The 20160-nt window shown below is 45.5% G+C and overlaps 1 protein-coding gene across 1 annotated transcript; it reads left to right on the top strand.

Annotated features, from left to right (window-relative positions):
* The first annotated feature begins 13460 nt into the window (after positions 1 to 13460).
* Positions 13461 to 19630, top strand: LOC307010787 (uncharacterized protein). The gene is made up of 2 exons (XM_079635771.1): positions 13461 to 14817; positions 19586 to 19630. Exon 1 carries the CDS (start codon positions 13900 to 13902, stop codon positions 14812 to 14814), a length of 915 nt encoding a protein of 304 aa, XP_079491897.1. The 5' UTR covers positions 13461 to 13899; the 3' UTR covers positions 14815 to 14817; positions 19586 to 19630.
* The last annotated feature ends 530 nt before the right edge of the window (positions 19631 to 20160 follow it).

Raw genomic sequence — 20160 nt, 5'->3', positions numbered from 1 at the left:
GTCAGCTGCAAGAGAACGCCACCGATTTCGGAAGCACGAATCAAGTTCTGAGAAAAGGAAATGTCAATCTTCATCTTTATAGCAGAAGATAAAATACAATACAACAATCTTCAAGATACAGTAAATCTTCAAATGTGTAACGGATTGTCACCTTAAAAACTGTATTTTGTGGTGGAACAAGCAATGCTATATAAATATGTAGTTAGCATCTTAATTTAATCTTTGTTTTATTATTTTATTAGTTAATTTACTAATTGTTAACTCAACTAATTTAACGTAAAGAGCTGGATACTAGAATTACTAATAAAATAAATGTCAATAGCCTAAATGCATTGATTAGAATTGCTATAGACTAAATATTTTTCTCGTCGACTAGTAGTCATTAATTTAAGCAATTAGTCAACTAATCTCACGTTTATATTAATTTCTGCTTAAATACATGGGTGCATGGAGGAATATAGCCTATTCCGCGCATGTAGCCTATATCTTGCCGCAAAGCACCGGCCAAAGCAGGCTAATGATAATGTCTGAAAAAATAACGAGGCATTTTTATTGTTTATTAATAAAAAATATATATTTGTAAATTAGTGTCGGCTGCAAACATATCTACATCTCCGCTGTAAGTGGATGCGTCTTTAGAGAGAAATGCAGCGCACCTTTCATACGGATTATTATTACAGCCTAATCAGCCGGTATTTGCTTTCGATTAATTTTTCCGTTTAAAAGTGGACTTTTCGAGATTTATATAGAAATATTCATCATGTTGTTGAGGCTATACACTGTATTTCAGTTCATTTTTGAGACGCGCTCCAGTTCACGCAACCATGAAAGCGCGCCTTGTTTGTTTTATTTTATTTTACAAAAGCACAACGTTTTCTTGTTATTGTGAGTTTGCGACTGATGCATTATTATTTTGTGCATGACCAGAAAAGATTGAGTATTTAAAGTTGTTTCCACTGTTGATAGGAAAATGAAAGTGTTCGCGCCGACGCCGCCATGCAGTGCGCGCTCGTACGTCTCCGTACAAACAGTTGGATATGCACCTATAATAGCGAACATTTATCTAGGTTAAAGTTAGAGCGAGCTGCCATGCCAGACGGATAAGTCCTTTTCATGTTTAACAAATCAAATCATGCATTTTCTACCTACCGCGAGAAAGCGCTGCACCGGTTTGAAAAAGGTAAAAGCATAACGAGCGTAACGAGAGAGCGGCCCCACTGACGGGGATGCAGAGATTTTTCTGCGTCTTTATATTAACATTTCTGATTGTTTAAATGATCAGTCCTTGGGGGCCTTAAAATGCGGGGCCCCGGGCAATTGTCTGCCCTATTGCGGCGCCTCAGACTATGTGCATGATTATGTATTATTCTACTTGATAAAAACGTATTGCAGCGAGATTATTCGTGCTACGCGTGACTGTTATTCATGCGCAATTGAGCATCCACATCAAAGAGCAGGGCCTCGCATTTCAAGTTCGCACGGGGCCTCGCACCCCACCTGCGACGGCACTGCCTGTAGAGATCGTTCTGTGTTATTCAGATCGGTAATATTATTTAAAGTGTGATTATTCATTCTTTATTAAGCTGCAGATCAGTGTTATGGGTTATTAATGATGTGATGTTGGTCTGTTAAGATGTTATAATACCAGACGAGTGATTATCGTCATGTTTGTTTGAATGCTCTTCAAATGAGCTATCATGTTATCCATATATGGGCACTGTATGTTATTGATGACAAATGGTCACTTACAGTGTGTATTTTCCTGTGGAATACCTAGTTTCTGTTTATTTAACTGGATGTTGAGTAGAGAAATGTCAATGATGGGAATTAAGAATAATTATTTTGCATTATTAACCGTGCCTGCTTATTATTGTATATATATTTAGTTTATTCATTATCTTTATTGTACTTATTTTCCAGACTATGTACATCATTGAATATACTTCTGTGATCCATCCATCTACCTCCAATACACAGTTAATCTGATGAACTGTCTCCTCATTATTTGTGCTCTGACCGGCACCCAGAAGGGTTTACTCACTTAATCAGAACCTAACAGTTCAAAGCCTCTACAACACTAGTCATTTAAAGGTAAATATAAATATAAAAAAAATATATAAAAAATATATCTAAATTACGTCATATGCTCTCAATGAATAATGCAGAACAATTAGTTAATGCGTTTATGACCTCAAGGCTAGATTATTGTAATGCTCTACTGGGTGGCTGCCCTGCACGCTTAATAAACAAACTACAGCTAGTTCAAAACGCAGCAGCTCGAGTTCTTACTAGAACCAGGAAGTATGACCATATTAGCCCTGTTCTGTCAACACTGCATTGGCTGCCTATTAAACATCGTATAAATTTTAAAATATTGCTGATCACTTACAAAGCACTAAATGGTTTAGCTCCGCAGTACTTGAGCGAGCTCTTAACGCATTATAGTCCTTCACGTCTACTGCGATCTCAAAATTCCGGCCAGTTAATAATACCTAGAATATCAAAATCGACTGCTGGCGGTAGATCCTTTTCCTATTTAGCACCAAAACTTTGGAACAGTCTTCCTACCATTGTCCGGGAAGCAGACACACTCTGTCAGTTCAAATCTAGACTAAAAACACATCTCTTCGGCCTAGCATACACATAACACATTATAGACTTATATAATTAGGCTGCATAGTTTAGAACAGCCGGGACCGGGAACACTTCCCGTAAATCCTGATGTACTTGGTACATCATAAGAAGGATGGCGTCTACGCTAATATTAGTCTCTCTGTCTATCCCGAGGTTTACTGCTGTCCACCGGAACCAGGCCGTATCCAGATCTGATGAAGGACCAGCGCCAGGACACGACGACGACGCCGCTGACCTGAAGTGTCAACCAGTCTCTCCTCCTCTCCACTCCGACTTCAACCAACCGGAACTGGACAAATACTCTGATTCATTCTGAACTTCATACACTGTTCACTCATTGGCCAGAGGAGAACTGGCCCCCGACTGAGCCTGGGTTCTCCCAAGGTTTTTTTCTCCATTCTGTCACCTGATGGAGTTTTGGTTCCTTGCCGCTGTTGCCTTACCTTCTGGCTTGCTTAGTTGGGGACATTTAATATTCAACAATATTATAGATCTGCCTTAAAGGTGGATGATGATGAAATTGTTTTTTTTGTATTATTTTCATGTTATCACTGTGAAGCTGCTTTGATACAATCTGTATTGTAAAAAGCGCTATATAAATAAAGATGACTTGACTTGACTTGACTTAAATAAAATAAAAAAATAACAAAAAATCTCCAAAAATATTGCATTAAAAAAATAGGAAAAATATTATAAAAATTAAATCAAATAAGTATAATTTTAGGGCTTTGTGTCATTTTGACCTGCGAGGGAAGGATTTGTTACAAAACGCGAGGAGGTATACTGATACATCTTTTACATTTCCTTTCTCATACTATAGTGATATGAAGTAATCACATGGTAAGTACCAGCATACATCACATCTTCCCTTTTTTTAACAATGTTTTTACACACAACAACAAACTTGAATTTGTTACCACTGACAAACTGCTGTCCATTATCTGAAACAACTTAATCTTGAATCACATGTCTTGCAAATATTGACTTCAATAGGGCGGCAGTTGCTCAGTGGTTCATGTAGATTGTCTACAAACCGGAAGGTTGGTGGTTCAATCCCCGGTTCCACCTGACCAAGTGTCGAGGTGTCCTTGAGCAAGACACCTAACCCTAGCTGCTCCCGACGAGCTGGATCGCCTTGCATGGCTGACACCGCCGTCGGTGTATGAATGAGTGAGTGAATGGGTGAATGTGAGGCAATATTGTAAAGCGCTTTGGTGGCCATTGGGTCTATGAAAGCGCTATATAAATGCAGTCCATTTACCATTTCCCATTTCAATGCTGACTTGTTGTCTGTCAACTCTGTAGCTTTCTTGACAGCTTCAAGTTTCTCTTTTGAAATCTGGACATTCTGACAGCTGATGTTCTTCCTCCAGGTAAGCTCTGCTAAGTGTATCTGCTGTAGGTGTAAGTTGTTGTAGGTTACCTGGAAATCATATGATTGAAGTTTCATCAACATCCTCTGCAGTCGGGTTGGTGCTTTTTCTAGAGGCTTTTTGAACACTGTCTCCAGTGGTTTGTGATCTGACTGCACTCTTACCAGTTTACCAAAGAGGTATTGTTGGAATTTTTCACACCCATACACGATGACTAAAAGTTTTTTTTCAATCTGAGTATACCTTTTCTGACAGTCAGTCATCTTGATCTTGATCTATATGTTACAGTATGTCCTTCCTGCAAGATGACAGCACCTAAACCCTCTAAACTTGCATCAACAGAAAGAGTCACGTCCTTGTTGATGTCGAAGAATCTGAGAACTGGGGCATTGCTCAGTTGTGACTTCAGCATCTCAAAACTTTTTAACTCTGAAGTTCCCCAGTGCCAAAGTATACCACTTTCCAGGAGTTTCCTCAGTGACGCTCTTATCTCAGACAGGTTTGGAAAAAACGTTGCAAAATATTGAACCATGCCAAGAAACCTCATCGAGGCAGCTTTGTCTTGTGGCTTAGGCATCTCCACAATTGCTGTGATTGAGTCTTGGTCTCGCTTCAAACCTTCTCCACTCAGTACATGCCCTATGTATTTAATTTCTGACATTCTGTTCTTACATTTTTCCCAATTTAATTCCAGAATTATGCTCCTGATTCTCTCTAAAAGCCACCTGAGCCTTTCATCAAGTTGTTCTACATTTTCTCTCTGCATGAGTATGTCATCCATGATATTCACGACTCCCTCCAAGTCAAGTCAAGTCACCTTTATTTATATAGAGCTTTTTTACAATACAGATTGCATCAAAGCAGCTTCACAGTGATAACATGAAAATAATACAACAAAGATTGTTTCTAGAAGAAAATTTAGAAGATTGGATCAGAACATTCAGAATATTAATCCAGTTCCATCTGGTTGGAGGTCGGAGTCATTGTCACAGGTCGAGGTGGGCCAAGCCAGACTGCACCCACCCCTGGACCAGGATCACCCTGAGGAGCGCGTCAAAGGAGGAGGCAGAAGACAGGAATAAAAAAAATGACAAGCTTTATTTAATATATAAAAGTAATTTGAAAATCCTAATCTAAAATCCTCTTCCTTCCTCTTCCCAGGAATCCAAGGCAACACCGTGGTAAGTGATGGACCGGTGGGTATCACAGGCGAGTGGGTGGGTCAGGCTCACTTCCTTCTGGCGCTGGTGCCAAACTCACAGTGGTAAGTACTGAACAGGTGGGTATCACAGGTGAGTAGATGGGTCAGGGCTCACTTCCTTCTGGCGCTGGTGCCAAACTCACAGTGGTAAGTACTGAACAGGTGGGTATCACAGGTGAGTAGATGGTCAGGCTCACTTCCTTCTGGCGCTGGTGCCAACTCCCAGTGGTAAGTACTGAACCGGTGGGTATCACAGGTGAGTAGATGGTCAGGCTCACTTCCTTCTGGCGCTGGTGCCAACTCCCAGTGGTAAGTGACAAACAGGTGGTTATTACAGGTGAGTAGGTGGATCAGGGCTCACTTCCTCCTGGCACTAGTACCAGACTCACAGTGGTAAGTGACGAACACCACACAAGGGGCCTCCGGGCCACAGCAACCTCAGGGTCGTCAGCGGAGCAGAACTCTCTTTGAACAGGCCGGATCAGGACCTCCAGCAGAGATGTACAGTTCTCACGTGGGTTGTAAAGGGCGGGCACTTCGCACCATACAGGTGGGTTTCAGGGCTGCAGCAGACTCAAGTCGCAAGCTGAGCGGGGCTTTCGCTGGCACAGACAGAATCAACACTTCAAATAGAGGTGAACAGCTCTCACATGGGCTGCAGGGGACAGATACTTCGTACCTTACAGGTGGGTTTCAGGGCTGCAGCAGACTCAAGTCGTAAGCTGAGCGGGGCTTCCGCTGGAACAGACAGAATCAACACTTCAAAATAGAGGTGAACAGCTCTCACATGGGTGGCAGGGGACAGGGTCACAAGCTGAGCGGGACTTCCACTGGGGCAGACAGCACAAAAACTTCAAGCAGAGGTAAACCGTTCTCACGTGTGTTGCAGGAACAGAGTCACAAGCTGAGCGGGCTTTCACTAGAACAGACGGAATCAACACTTCAAATAGAGGTGAACAGCTCTCGCATGGGTTGCAGGGGACAGATACTTCGTACCATACAGGTGGGTTTCAGGGCTGCAACAGACTCAAGTCGCAAACTGAGCGGGGCTTCCACTGGAACAGACGGAATCAACACTTCAAATAGAGGTAAACCGTTCTCACGTGTGTTGCAGGGACAGAGTCACAAGCTGAGCGGGCTTTCACTGGAACAGACGGAATCAACACTTCAAATAGAGGTGAACAGCTCTCACATGGGTGGCAGGAGACAGAGTCACAAGCTGAGCAGGGCTTTCACTGGGACAGACAGCATAAAAACTTCAAGCAGAGGTAAACAGTTCTCACATGTGCTGCAGGGGACAGAGTCACAAGCTGAGCGGGGCTTTCACTGGAACAGACAGAATCAACACTTCAAGTAGAGGTGAACAGCTCTCACATAGGTGACAGGAGACAGAGTCACAACCTGAGCGGGGCTTTCACTGGGACAGACAGCATAAAAAACTTCAAGCAGAGGTAAACAGTTCTCACGTGTAGTGTGCACACGGGGGCTTTTCCTTCTGTCATCCAACAGCTGACTACAATCGATCTTACTAGGCTTTTATGATGAACGGTAGACCAGCATGACACATTGGGAGTGCACGGCGATAAAAGATAAATCTTCCACACACACACGACAGTCCAACTCCAAACATGCAACGTGATGGGAAACGTCAATTCCAGCACTACAAATCCACTCTTCAAGTGCAAAATAAGGCCAACACTCACCCAGAGGTCTCGATCTGAAGAGCCGATGATCGTCAGAGTTGGGACAGATGTTCTGAATAATTTCCTCACCACTACAAGCGGGCTTCACTTCGCTGTTTCCAATGGCCAAGGAGGAGGCAAGAGATCGACAAGGAATCAGTATATTTCACTCAGTGCGATGTGTACAACGTGATCCGAGCACTCCAAACCAGTATCCAATTTAGCGTAGAAAACATGCGTTTATGAGATTCAATTTGTCAATCACTCATCTCACTCTTTTCCAGTCCAGGCGACGAATTCCACTCATCAAAAACTGCCCTCGGATCCCACAAGCAACACTCCTCTTCTTTCACGATGATCCTTCAGCTGCAACACTCTACAAACATTTCCCAACGGGAGAGAACCACACCAGATCGACGGGGGAAGACAAAGAAACAACAGCACAACACGGAGAGAGAACGCCCAGCCTTCTCTTCCCCTTGTGTTTTATCCTCTCCAAACACTGGCGCCACCTCAATCGGACACTCAGAGTGAAGTCCCCACACCTGTTGCCAATCTGCCGTTTAGTTGTCATGACGACAGACACACACACAAGCCCGGGGACAGTGTTACACTAAAAGTGCCCCGGCGGGAACACTTCTCTGGTGGGAATAGTTCCGGGGATTATTTGTCACCCCGTGACATACCCCCCCGCCAAACCGTTCTAGTCCCGAGAACGGTCTCCAGACACCCAGTCTCCGTACCTGGCTGGAGGCTGACCCCGATTCTCTCGCTGAGAACATCGTGGTGGGGAGATGGGTGCTTCAGGTCGTGGTCCTAGGCCTAGGCCCCTTGGGGTCACTGCCCATCCTACCAGCGGGGGCGTCCAAGTCGTCTCGGCCGGTGGGTCCTCTACCACTGGCTTTGGGTAATTCGGGCAAGGGCGGATCAGGTTACGGTGTAACACCCGTTCGGGGCCCGTCTTACCTTCGGGCCGTAAGGCATATACAGGTTGGTCCGGATGGGGTTGTCGCTGAACGACGTATGGCTGAGCCTCCCATCGGTCGCTCAATTTCCCCTTCCCTTGCCGGCGATTGTCCCGGAGCAGCACCCTCTCCCCGGGCAGTAGCGGGGCTTCTCGGGCCGTCCGATCGTACAGTCTCTTGCTTTTTAGCGCCGCCTGATTAATCCGGCCAGCGACTTGTTCGTATGAGGACTGGAGACGTCGGTGGTGATTTGCTACCCAGTCGGACAGACTACTTCCCTCTTCTCCCCCAGTGGTTCCCATGAGCATATCCATCGGTAGCCTCACATGTCTGCCGAACATCAGGTAGGTAGGGGCGTAACCGGTAGTACTGTGTATGCTGTTGTTATACGCCTGTATCACTGCTGGGAGCCGATCAGCCCAATGGCCCTGCTGCTCTTCCTCCAAGGTTCCCAACAAGCCCAGCAAGGTCTGATTGAACCTTTCGCACCCCCCGTTCCCTTGAGGATGATAAGGGGTTGTATGGGTCTTCTTACATCCGTACAGTTGGCACAATTCATGGATCACTTTCGACTCGAAATTGGCCCCTTGATCTGAATGGAGGATTTCAGGGCATCCGAATGGCTGGATCACGTACTTCCAGAGAGCGTTAGCAGTGGTCAGGGCAGTTTGGTCCACAGTGGGGATGGCCCATGCATATTTAGTGAACAGATCGGTGGCAACGAGAATATTCTGGATCTGGTCCACCGGCCGTCCCAAAGTGAGGAAGTCCATTGCCACCAGGTGCAGAGGTGCCCTGGCCTGAATCGGGACCAGCGGTGCCCGTTTCTCCCTCCTGGACTTGAACAAGGTGCAACGTGGGCATCTCTGAAGGTAAGGCCTGGTGGTACCCTCCATCCCAGGCCAGTAGAAATGTCGCCTCAACAAAGCCAATGTCCTCTCTTGCCCCTGATGTCCCATCCTAGCATGATACGCCTCCAGTAAAGCCTGCCACCGTCCTTCGGGGACCACGATCTGACAGACCTCCTCTCCTCGGTCTGGGTCCTGGAGCGTCCTACAGAGCACCCCATCCCTCAAATAGAGCCTTTCCCTCTGTCCCAGCAGGCCTCGCACACTTCGGGTCTGAGTTCAACGTTCTGCCCCCTCGGGCCAGGTCTTCTGCTCCAACCATGTCCGTACCCGCAACACATCTCCATCTTCGCCCTGCCACAGTCTCCATCGTTGTGGGTCCCACCCCCAACATGGAGGGGGGTCCTCAGGCGTCTGCCCTGGGGCCTCTACAACTCCCACCATTAATCCCTCGTCGGATCCCAGTCCTGGGGCCGGTGTATGGCCTGCCGATCCTTCACCCGGTAACCTGGATAACACGTCAGCGTTGGTGTGCTCTCTCCCTGGCCGGTACTGGATCTGATAGTCAAAGTTGGCCAGTTGCGCCACCCAGCGTTGCTCCACTGCCCCTAGTTTGGCCGTTTGTAGATGCACCAGCGGGTTATTGTCCGTGACAACCCGTACCTTGGCTCCCCACAAGTAGTCTTTAAATTTTTCACCCAGCGCCCACTTCATGGCCAGTAGCTTGAGTTTAAAGGAGCTGTAGTTCGAGTCATTCTTCTCTGCGGGGTGTAAGCTTCGGCTTGCATAGGCGATTACTTTCTCCTCTCCTTGTTGTTTCTGCGCCAAAACGGCTCCCAACCCTAGTTGACTAGCATCGGTGTACAGGATGAATGGTTGAGTAAAGTCGGCATAGGCCAGTATCGGGGCCTGTAAGAGTTCCTGCTTGAGCTGCTGGAAAGCGGCTTCGCAGGCTGGGTCCCATTGAATGGGAGGGGACCCTCGACCCCGTGCTCGACTCGTGCCTCCCAACAGCTGGTTAATGGGTTTGGCAATTTTGGAGAAGTCCTTAATGAATCGTCTATAATAGCCCACGAAGCCCAGGAATGACCGAACTTGGCGCACTGTCTGGGGAGCTGTCCACTCTTGTACCGCTCTCACTTTTTCTGGGTCAACGGAGATCCCCGCTGCACTGACCACGTGCCCCAGAAACTTGACCTCCTTACGGAAGAGCTGACACTTGTCAGGCTGTAACTTCAGCCCATAGCTCTCTAGGGAGCGGAAGACTTGCCCAAGATGTTCCAGATGGGACTTGAAATCGGGGGAGTAAGTGATGATGTCATCCAGATAGACGAGGGTGGTATCCATCACTTGGCTGCCCAAACAACGCTGCATCAGCCGCTGGAATGTGGCTGGAGCGTTGCAGAGGCCGAACGGCATCCGGTCCCACTCATAGAGACCGAAAGGGGTGGTAAATGCCGTCTTCTCCCGGTCACGCTCGTCCATTTGTACCTGCCAATAACCGCTGGCCAAGTCGAGGGTGGAGTACCAGGCAGCTTGAGTGAGGCTCGTAAGAGAATCTTCAACCCGCGGCAACGGGAAGGCATCCCTCTTGGTCACCTGGTTCAACCGGCGGTAATCCACACAAAACCTCCAGGAACCCGTCTTCTTACGGACCAACACTATCGGTGCGGCCCAAGGGCTGCTACTCTCACGAATAATCCCCCTGTCAAGCATTCCTCGCAACAGGGTGCGGACCTGCAGCGATCTTACTGAGGTCACCCGGGCCAAACATTGGTGATGATACAGGTAGATAAGGAAGGGGTTCGTGTTCCTCACTCTTACTGAGACTCGTCCTCCCTGAACAGTTGCCAGTCCTCGAGCTATCTCCACCTTGGGACCCTCTTCGTGGGGCTCCACCATCACCCACTCTTGCGGATGGTAACGTCGAGGGGGCAGCCTGGCCCAGACTACAGCCTCACTTTGAGCTGGGATAGACAGGGCGTAGCGGCAGGCTACTCTCCCCGTGCTCTCCCGGTCATGCTGTTGTTCGGCCAGACGTATCCGGTGGCAATCGGCCCTGATACGGTCCCACTCCTGTCCGGCTGGGGTTACAGCTGCTCGTGCCGGTCTACTTCGGAATAGCTCCTCCCAGCAATCCGAGATGACATTCATCCCAATCAGGGCGCGATGGGACCCTAGACACGGGTCTCGGACAACTACCACCCCCTTCTGAGGCACTACAACTCCATGGATCTTCAAATCGGTCACAAGGTATCCTACGTACGGTATGTCCAGTCCGTTTGCCCCACGTAGCTTCAACCAGGGGGCCTCCACAGGCGATCTACCGTTGGTGCCAAACAGCTCATGGGCCAAACTTTCAGTGAATAAGGTCACTTGGGAGCCTGTATCCAAGAGACAATGTATCTCCTGACCATTAACTTGGGCCACCACCACTGGGCAGCGGCCTATCAAGCGACTAAGAAGAGGGGTCTAATACGGGGGTCCCGACCACTTGACCCACAATGGCCGGAGATTCTAAAAACCCCCTTGTGATGCCCGTCGGGCAGAGCACTGGCGAAAGTAATGCCCCGACTCTCCACAGCCATTACAAATGGGCCGCCCATGTTCGTCCCACTGGAATCGGGAGCCCACTGACCGGGGAGGACGGCGTTCGGAAGGGCGATTCCCGTCGGAGTAAGCCCGTTCCCGAGAGTGAAAAGGTGGCTGCAGGCGCTCTCGACGAAGCTCTTCCATGACAGACTTGGACAACTCGGACATTTGTTCCTGAACATCTCGCTTCAGTTCTTCCCGGAGGACCTGCTTCCAATCGGGTGCCGTAATGGCCAAGGGGGATTCAACGACATTGGTAGCCAAACAGCTGGGGGTTTCCACATGCTCCGCCTGGTCGCGCTCAAGAGCCAGGGCTTCTTGCCTCAGCTCTTCGAAAGTCATGTCTGGTCCTCTCCGAAGCTGCACCCGCAGGCTCTGATGTACGGGACCCTCTCGCAGCCCCAACAGGAATTGATCTCGCAGCAAAACCTCTCCTTCCCCCAGGCCATGGTCCTACCTTCCCGTAAGTCTGGAAAACTGCTCCCGCAGTTGCAAGGCGAATGCCCGAACAGATTGCCGGGGACCCTGGCGAGAATTGAAAAACTTCGTCCTCAGAGCAGCTACCGGAGTGGTATCTCAATACTGCCCCGTAAGAAAATCAAAAATAGCCTGGACCGTCGCACGGTTGGCTTCTGGTGCTGCCTGAACTTCTCTTCTCGCCTCCCCCTCCAGAGAGTTCAAAACGAACTGGACCTTCTGCAGAGCACTCATACCTTGAAGCCCCGCCAGGTATTCCACCTGGGTCTTCCACAGGGACAGACTTACTTCGGACCCCGGGCCTCCGTACCTCGGGGCCCACGGGGCACCCATGAAAATCGGCATGACAGGTTGCCCCAAGCTCTTCCTCCTCCGGCATCTCAACCTCTGATCGCTCAACTCAAGGTGAATCCTGCCGACTACGCCAAATCTGTCACAGGTCGAGGTGGGCCAAGCCAGACTGCACTCACCCCTGGACCAGGATCACCCTGAGGAGCGCATCAAAGGAGGAGGCAGAAGACAGGAATAAAAAGAATGACAAGCTTTATTTAATATATAAAAGTAATTTGAAAATCCTAATCTAAAATCCTCTTCCTTCCTCTTCCCAGGAATCCAAGGCGACACCGTGGTAAGTGATGGGCCGGTGGGTATCACAGGCGAGTGGGTGGGTCAGGCTCACTTCCTTCTGGCGCTGGTGCCAAACTCACAGTGGTAAGTACTGAACAGGTGGGTATCACAGGTGAGTAGATGGGTCAGGGCTCACTTCCTTCTGGCGCTGGTGCCAAACTCACAGTGGTAAGTACTGAACCGGTGGGTATCACAGGTGAGTAGATGGTCAGGCTCACTTCCTTCTGGCGCTGGTGCCAACTCCCAGTGGTAAGTGACAAACAGGTGGTTATTACAGGTGAGTAGGTGGATCAGGGCTCACTTCCTCCTGGCACTAGTACCAGACTCACAGTGGTAAGTGACGAATTTACCACTGTGAGTCATAATTTAGATCTGTGCAAGGCATGACTTGATTGGCGAGTGGAATCTGCGCATGCGTCGTGAGTGAGCGCTGTGTTTGTGTTTGAAGCTCCGTCGACTTGATTCATAAATCGTTGATTTTGTTCTTTACACTAATTTAGAAACGAGCATTTTCTATTTTTCCAGCGTGTGAACATATCTCCGATACTACTCTCTATAAAAAACAATCGGATTGCTTTGATATCGCTAGTTATATCCAACTTTCCGAACTTCCGTTACTATCTCTAACAATAGCCCGCTAGCATTGCTCGCGTGGCCTCGCCTATCGACCGTCTTATTTACACTCGAATCACTGAAATCGCTCTGTTTGTGTTGGAGTTTGTGTTTGTGCTTGTGCTTCGAATCGCTTGTTGTGTTTGAAGTTTGTGTTTGTGCTTGTGCTTCGAATCGCTTGTTGTGTTTGAAGTTTGTGCTTGTGCTTCGAATCGCTTGTTTGTGTTTGAAGTTTGTGTCTGTGGTCGAACCGCTTTGGTTGTGTTTGGAGTTTGTGTTCGAATCGCTTAACTGTTAACGTTAGTTTGTGAGCGTGTGAACATATCTCCGATACTACTCTCTATAAAAAACAATCGGATTGCTTTGACATCGCTAGTTATATCCAACTTTCCGAACTTCCGTTACTATCTCTAACGATAGCCCGCTAGCATTTCACGCGTGGCCTCGCCTATCGACCGTATTATTTACACTCGAATCACTGAAATCGCTCTGTTTGTGTTTGAAGTTTGTGCTTGTGCTTTGAATCGCTTGTTTGTGTTTGAAGTTTGTGTCTGTGTTCGAACCGCTTTGGTTGTGTTTGGAGTTTGTGTTTCGAATCGCTTAACTGTTAGTTTGTGAGCATGTGAACATATCTCCGATACTAACGTTACTCTCTATAAAAAACAATCGGATTGCTTTGATATCGCTGGTTATATCCAACTTTCCGAACTTCCGTTACTATCTCTAACGTTAAGTTAGCCCGCTAGCATTTGCACGCGTGGTCTCGCCTATCGACCGTCTTATTTACACTCGAATCACTGGAAGGATACGGGTTCTATCCATGATTTCAGTCCTAAATTAGTAGTGATATTGGTAGCATCACTGCTAATTTATTGTTCATCTGTCATAATGGCGAATATATCGGATGTGTGTCTACCTCTGAGTGCAGGTGAGGACACGTTTGAGCTGCATTCGGTGCGGTTGGAGCTGGAGTCCGTGGAGAAGCAGATCCGTGATCTGCTGGGGAGGCAGGCCGAGCTGCGAGACCGACGATCAGCGCTTGAAGCATCACGCGCCGATGCTCACAAGTCAGTGGTTAGTAACTTTTCGACTCCGGCCTCCTCTACTCCGTGTATTTCTCTGCACAGGACCCGAGCACCCCTGGTTTCGTTTACCCCGACACCGACACAGCACCATGGACCCTGGATGATGCCACAGCGGAAGACACGAGCCAGGACCAGAGCAAGGACCTCTCCGCCCCTCCCGGTCTTCGAGATCTCCACCCGGAACCTCTTCTCCCCTCTTCGCGAGACGGAACGCGACGACGCTGTGATCATCGGCAGTTCCATGGTCCGGCATGTCCGCGCTACCTCAGGTAAAGGTATGGTGCGCACTCACTGCTTTCCTGGTGCTCGTGTTCTCGATGTCGCTGCGCAGGTCCCCGAGATCCTGAACGGTGACGAGCGCGTCGGAGCTGTCGTGCTGCACGCGGGGGTGAACGACATCAGGCTGCGGCAGACGGAGGTTCTGAAGAGGGACTACAGGAGCCTGATCGAGACGGTACGCAGAACATCGCCTGAAGCAAAGATCGTCGTGTCTGGACCGCTTCCCACGTACCGACAAGGACAAGAAAGGTTCAGTAGATTGTTTGCACTAAATGAATGGTTGATGTCATGGTGTAATGAACAGAGACTGCTCTTTGTAAATAATTGGAATCTGTTTTGGGAGCGACCTAGGCTCTACCGTGCTGATGGCCTGCACCCCAGCAGAATCGGAGCGGCTGTTCTGTCGGACAACATCTCCAAGACGTTACACACCATATGACTAGTAAGTCAAAGTCCAAATCACATTCTTTGCTGTCCCAAATTAATTGATATAAGTACCAGTGTAGAACACTATATAGAAACTGTGTCTATTCCTCGTTTAGTGAGGCCAAACAATAAATCTACTGCAGGATCTAAGAAAAATCTAATTGTGATTAAACCAGAAAATCTCAATATTAGTGAACAAAAACAATTTCTAAAGCTAGGTCTTCTAAACATTAGATCGCTTACACCTAAGGCGGTTATTGTAAATGAAATGGTCACTGATAATAGCTTTGATGTACTCTGCCTTACTGAAACCTGGCTTAAACCAAATGATTATTTCGGTCTTAATGAGTCCACTCCACCAGGATACGGTTATAAGCATGAGCCCCGTCTGATTGGTCGTGGCGGCGGTGTTGCAACAATCTATAGAGATATTCTTAATGTTACTCAGAAAACAGGCCACAGGTTTAATTCGTTTGAAGTACTTGTTCTAAATGTTACGCTCCTAGATGTAAGAAAGAAATCCCTATTATCTCTAGCCTTGGCTACCGTATATAGACCGCCAGGGCCTTACGCTGATTTCCTAAAAGAGTTTGCAGATTTTCTCTCAGATCTATTGGTCAATGCCGATAAGGCAATAATTGTTGGAGATTTCAACATACACGTTGATAACACAAATGATGCGTTAGGAGCTGCGTTTACAGATTTATTAAACTCCTTTGGGGTCAAGCAAAACGTTAGTGGTCCCACTCATCGTCTTAATCATACTCTAGATTTAATTATATCATATGGAACCGATCCAACCGATATAGATATTATACCGCAAAGTGATGATGTCACTGATCATTACATGGTAACTTGCATACTACGTACGGCTGAAATGTGTTATGTTGCGCCACGTTATCGACCAGGCAGAACAATCCTTCCAACCACTATAGATAGATTCTTGAATAGCTTACCTGATCTATCTCCGCTCCTCAGTGAACCCAAACAAACAGAGGAACTAGAGAAAATGACTAGCAGTATGAGCACCATTTTCTCTAGTACATTAGAAACTGTTGCACCAATTAGATTAAAAAAGGTTAGAGAGAAAACTAAAGCACCATGGTACAACAGTAGCCGCGTTTCCATTACCCTTCAAATTGCGCAAATTGAAATTGCGAATTGAAAATACGCTCAATGGAAACACGTCAATTTCGCAAAAACTCTCGTTTATCGCAAACAAGTTTTTACGCTCGCATGAGGAGGTTTTTCAGCCAATTCGAAAAAGGAATATTTCGCAAAACTGCAATGGAAACAGTTTTTGCGCATTTACAGTCACATGACTTAGAAGACGCGGTGTGTTTGGGGTCCGTGTACGAAAATAATAATAATTATCATTATTATAACATTTACTAGGCTACATATTTAGATGAGGCTTTTATCCAAAAAAGGAACAAAGCAATTCGTCAAATGTCATTCATAATAACAATAATAATACAGAGCTGAGATTATCACAAATAAACACAATATTTTAACGCATATCTAAGGGTTTATGTGGAGTGTGGAGCGCGCACTACATGGCACGGAGGCGCGGGCGTGAACACTTGCATTTTCCTATTAACAGTGAAACAACTTAATATAGCCTACTCTATAATTTCTGGTCATACAGAAAATAATAATACATTATTTGTAACTACTTTTATTTGTGTAAACAATAACAAGAAAATGTTGTGCTTTTGTAAAATAAAATAAAACAATCAGGCGCGCTTTCATGATCTCCGTGAACTGGAGCGCGAGAACTGAAACAAAATATAGCCTATGTAGCTAAAGCTTGAAATGTCCACTTTAAAACGAACAAATTCGAATCGAAAGCTAATACATTTTGTTCTGATTAAGTAATCCGTATGAAAGGTGCATTTCTCTCTAAAAGAGCATCTGCTTAACAGCGGAGATAGAGATGTTTTTAGCCGAGTTAGAAAACAATAGTTTGATAATATTAATGGCTCTTCTTATTCAGCACTGCGGGGAAAATGTCAATTCCAGGTTCTAATTTGGCCTTAGAAAACCAGTAAAATCGACAAGTTTTCCATATTAATTTGTGAATATTTTACATGTTTAATAAAGGGGAAAAAAGTCATTAAAACATCTGAAAATTCGTCGATATTTACTTTTTTGCGCAGCAGTTGGTGTAGCCAGTTTAAATTAAAATTGTGGTGTTCAACTTTGCGTTTTAAAAAGACAACCGTTTATTTTTCGTTTTTCAATTACGGGTTTAAAAAGGAAAAAACGAATGGACACAACAGAAGCCTACATGGATCGTTTGGAATAGGAGACAGAGTTCTTTATTAAATTCATAAAAGAAACAATAATTGCCTATAGGAATACTGGATTCTAAACTTCAAAGAAATGCCACAATCAAAACCTCAGCGCAGAAATGAGGGTGAAACACCCAGAAACTCCTTATATTTCGTTTGGTATATAAGGGTCTTTCCCTGCCATTAATGCTTGGATAACACGTACGTCTCCCTCCATTAATAATAATAATGTCTAATGCGGTGGCTGTGAGATTATATAAACCAACGTCCGTTGCAGTGATTTTTAGAATGACTTTATCGCGAGAGGAAAAAAGGACGTTTTAGTCGCATAACATCGGTTAATGGAAACGCCGTCATTTCGCAATAGTTTTGTATCGATATTTAGATAAAAGCGCAAAACATTTGCGCAAATCTGTAATGGAAACGCGGCTAGTGCTACGCATGTTATCAAGAGAGAAACTCGTAACTTAGAGCGCAAATGGAAACAAACTAATTTAGAGGTCTTTAGAATCGCGTGGAAAGACAGTATGTCACGTTATAAAAAGGCTCTAAAAGCAGCCAGGTCTGAGCATCTACGCAAACTAATAGAAAATAACCAAAACAATCCAAGGTTTTTATTTAACACCGTGGCTAGATTAACAAATAAACAGACATCACCTGAACAAAATATTCCGTTACATTTTAATAGTAATGATTTCATGAATTTCTTCACTGAGAAAATAGAAAGCATCAGAAACACAATTGTAAATGTACAATCTTTGACAGCGTCATTCAGCCTCAATTATCGCCCCTCAAGAACAACTACAGCGCTTTACAACTATAGGACAGGAAGAGCTAAATAAACTTATCACTGCATCTAAACCAACAACATGTTTATTAGATCCAATACCCACTAAACTACTGAAAGAAGTGTTACCTGTAGTGGAAGAGCCTCTTCTCAATATTATTAACTCGTCTCTATCTTTAGGACATGTTCCAAAAACATTCAAGCTGGCAGTTATAAAACCTCTTATTAAGAAACCACAATTAGATCCAAATAACCTAGCAAATTACAGACCCATTTCAAATCTTCCATTTATGTCTAAAATACTAGAAAAAGTTGTGTCCGCTCAATTGTGCTCTTTCTTGCAAGAAAACGATATCTATGAAAAGTTTCAGTCAGGATTCAGGCCACATCATAGCACAGAAACTGCGCTGGTTAAAATTACAAATGATTTACTTTTAGCTTCTGACCAAGGCTGTATCTCAATACTAGTTTTACTCGATCTTAGTGCTGCGTTTGACACTATAGATCATAAAATACTCTTAGATCGACTTCAAAATTACACTGGTGTTCAGGGACAGGCATTAAGCTGGTTTAGATCGTACCTATCAGACCATTACCATTTTGTCCATTTAAATGGGGAAAAATCAAAGATAACGTCAGTAAATTATGGAGTGCCGCAGGGATCTGTATTAGGCCCCCTGCTATTCTCAATTTATATGCTGCCACTTGGTAATATTATAAGAAAACATGGAATAAGTTTCCACTGTTATGCTGATGACACTCAATTATATATTTCATCTAGACCAGATGATAACACTAAATTATCTAAAATGACAGAGTGTGTTAAAGATATAAAATATTGGATGACGTGTAATTTTCTTCTATTAAATTCAGATAAAACGGAGGTATTACTGATTGGTCCAAAAAACTGCCCACAAAACCTCTTACAATACAACCTTAATCTAGATGGACGTCCTGTTACTTTATCCTCTACAGTAAAAGACCTGGGTGTTATACTAGACCGCAACTTGTCTTTTGAAAATCATATTTCAAATGTCACAAGAACAGCCTTTTTCCACCTTAGAAACATTGCTAAGCTACGTAATATGCTATCAGTTTCTGATGCAGAAAAGTTAGTTCATGCATTCATGACCTCGAGACTAGATTACTGTAATGCTCTATTAGCTGGTTGTCCTGCATCCTCAGTAAACAAGCTACAGTTAGTCCAAAATGCAGCTGCTAGAGTTCTTACTAGGTCAAGAAAATATGATCATATAACACCAATTTTATCATCTCTACACTGGTTACCTATTAAGTTCCGTATCAATTACAAAGTATTGTTACTGACCTATAAAGCCCTAAATGGTTTAGCTCCTGTGTATTTAAGAGATCTTCTATCGCCATATATTCCATCGCGCTCTTTAAGATCGCTAAATTCGAGGCTTCTGGTCGTACCTAGGATATCTAAGTCCACTAAAGGAGGGAGGGCGTTTTCACATCTAGCTCCTAAACTCTGGAATAGCCTTCCTGATACTGTCCGAGGCTCAGACTCGCTCTCCCAGTTTAAAACTAGATTAAAGACGCATCTCTTTAGCCAAGCATTCACATGATGCATCTCATACCTTTTATACTACAGTTAAATCAGATCAAATGCATTCATATTAAGAACAGCAGCTACGCTAATTATTTCCCATCTGCCTTTTTTGTTGTTATAACTCAAATAGAGTTTGTCAGCTCCAGTTATGTATCCAGCCTCTCATGGAGACTTCAGATGCCCCAACGCCTGTGATGAGACGACCGGCGATATGTTATGCCCTAAATTTCATGATTAACTAACTGTATTTTTGTATGTATATTTTTGAAATGCATTTTCTGTAAAGCTGCTTTGAAACAATGTGTATTGTGAAAAGCGCTATACAAATAAACTTGAATTGAATTGAATTGAATTGACGAACACCACACAAGGGGCCTCCGGGCCACAGCAACCTCAGGGTCGTCGGCGGAGCAGAACTCTCTTTGAACAGGCCGGATCAGGACCTCCAGCAGAGATGTACAGTTCTCACGTGGGTTGTAAAGGGCGGGCACTTCGCACCATACAGGTGGGATTCAGGGCTGCAGCAGACTCAAGTCGCAAGCTGAGCGGGGCTTTCGCTGGCACAGACAGAATCAACACTTCAAATAGAGGTGAACAGCTCTCACATGGGTTGCAGGGGACAGATACTTCGTACCTTACAGGTGGGTTTCAGGGCTGCAGCAGACTCAAGTCGTAAGCTGAGCGGGGCTTCTGCTGGAACAGACA

Source organism: Phoxinus phoxinus, assembly GCF_949152265.1.
Source record: "Phoxinus phoxinus genome assembly, chromosome: 14".
Lineage (NCBI taxonomy): Eukaryota > Metazoa > Chordata > Actinopteri > Cypriniformes > Leuciscidae > Phoxinus > Phoxinus phoxinus.
The sequence above is the reverse complement of the archived record's forward strand: the minus strand, read 5'-3'. Positions and strand labels throughout refer to the sequence as shown.

Coding starts and splice junctions, on each gene's coding strand:
- LOC307010787 (XM_079635771.1), top strand. CDS start 13,900: ATGGCGAATATATCGGATGTGTGTCTACCTCTGAGTGCAGGTGAGGAC.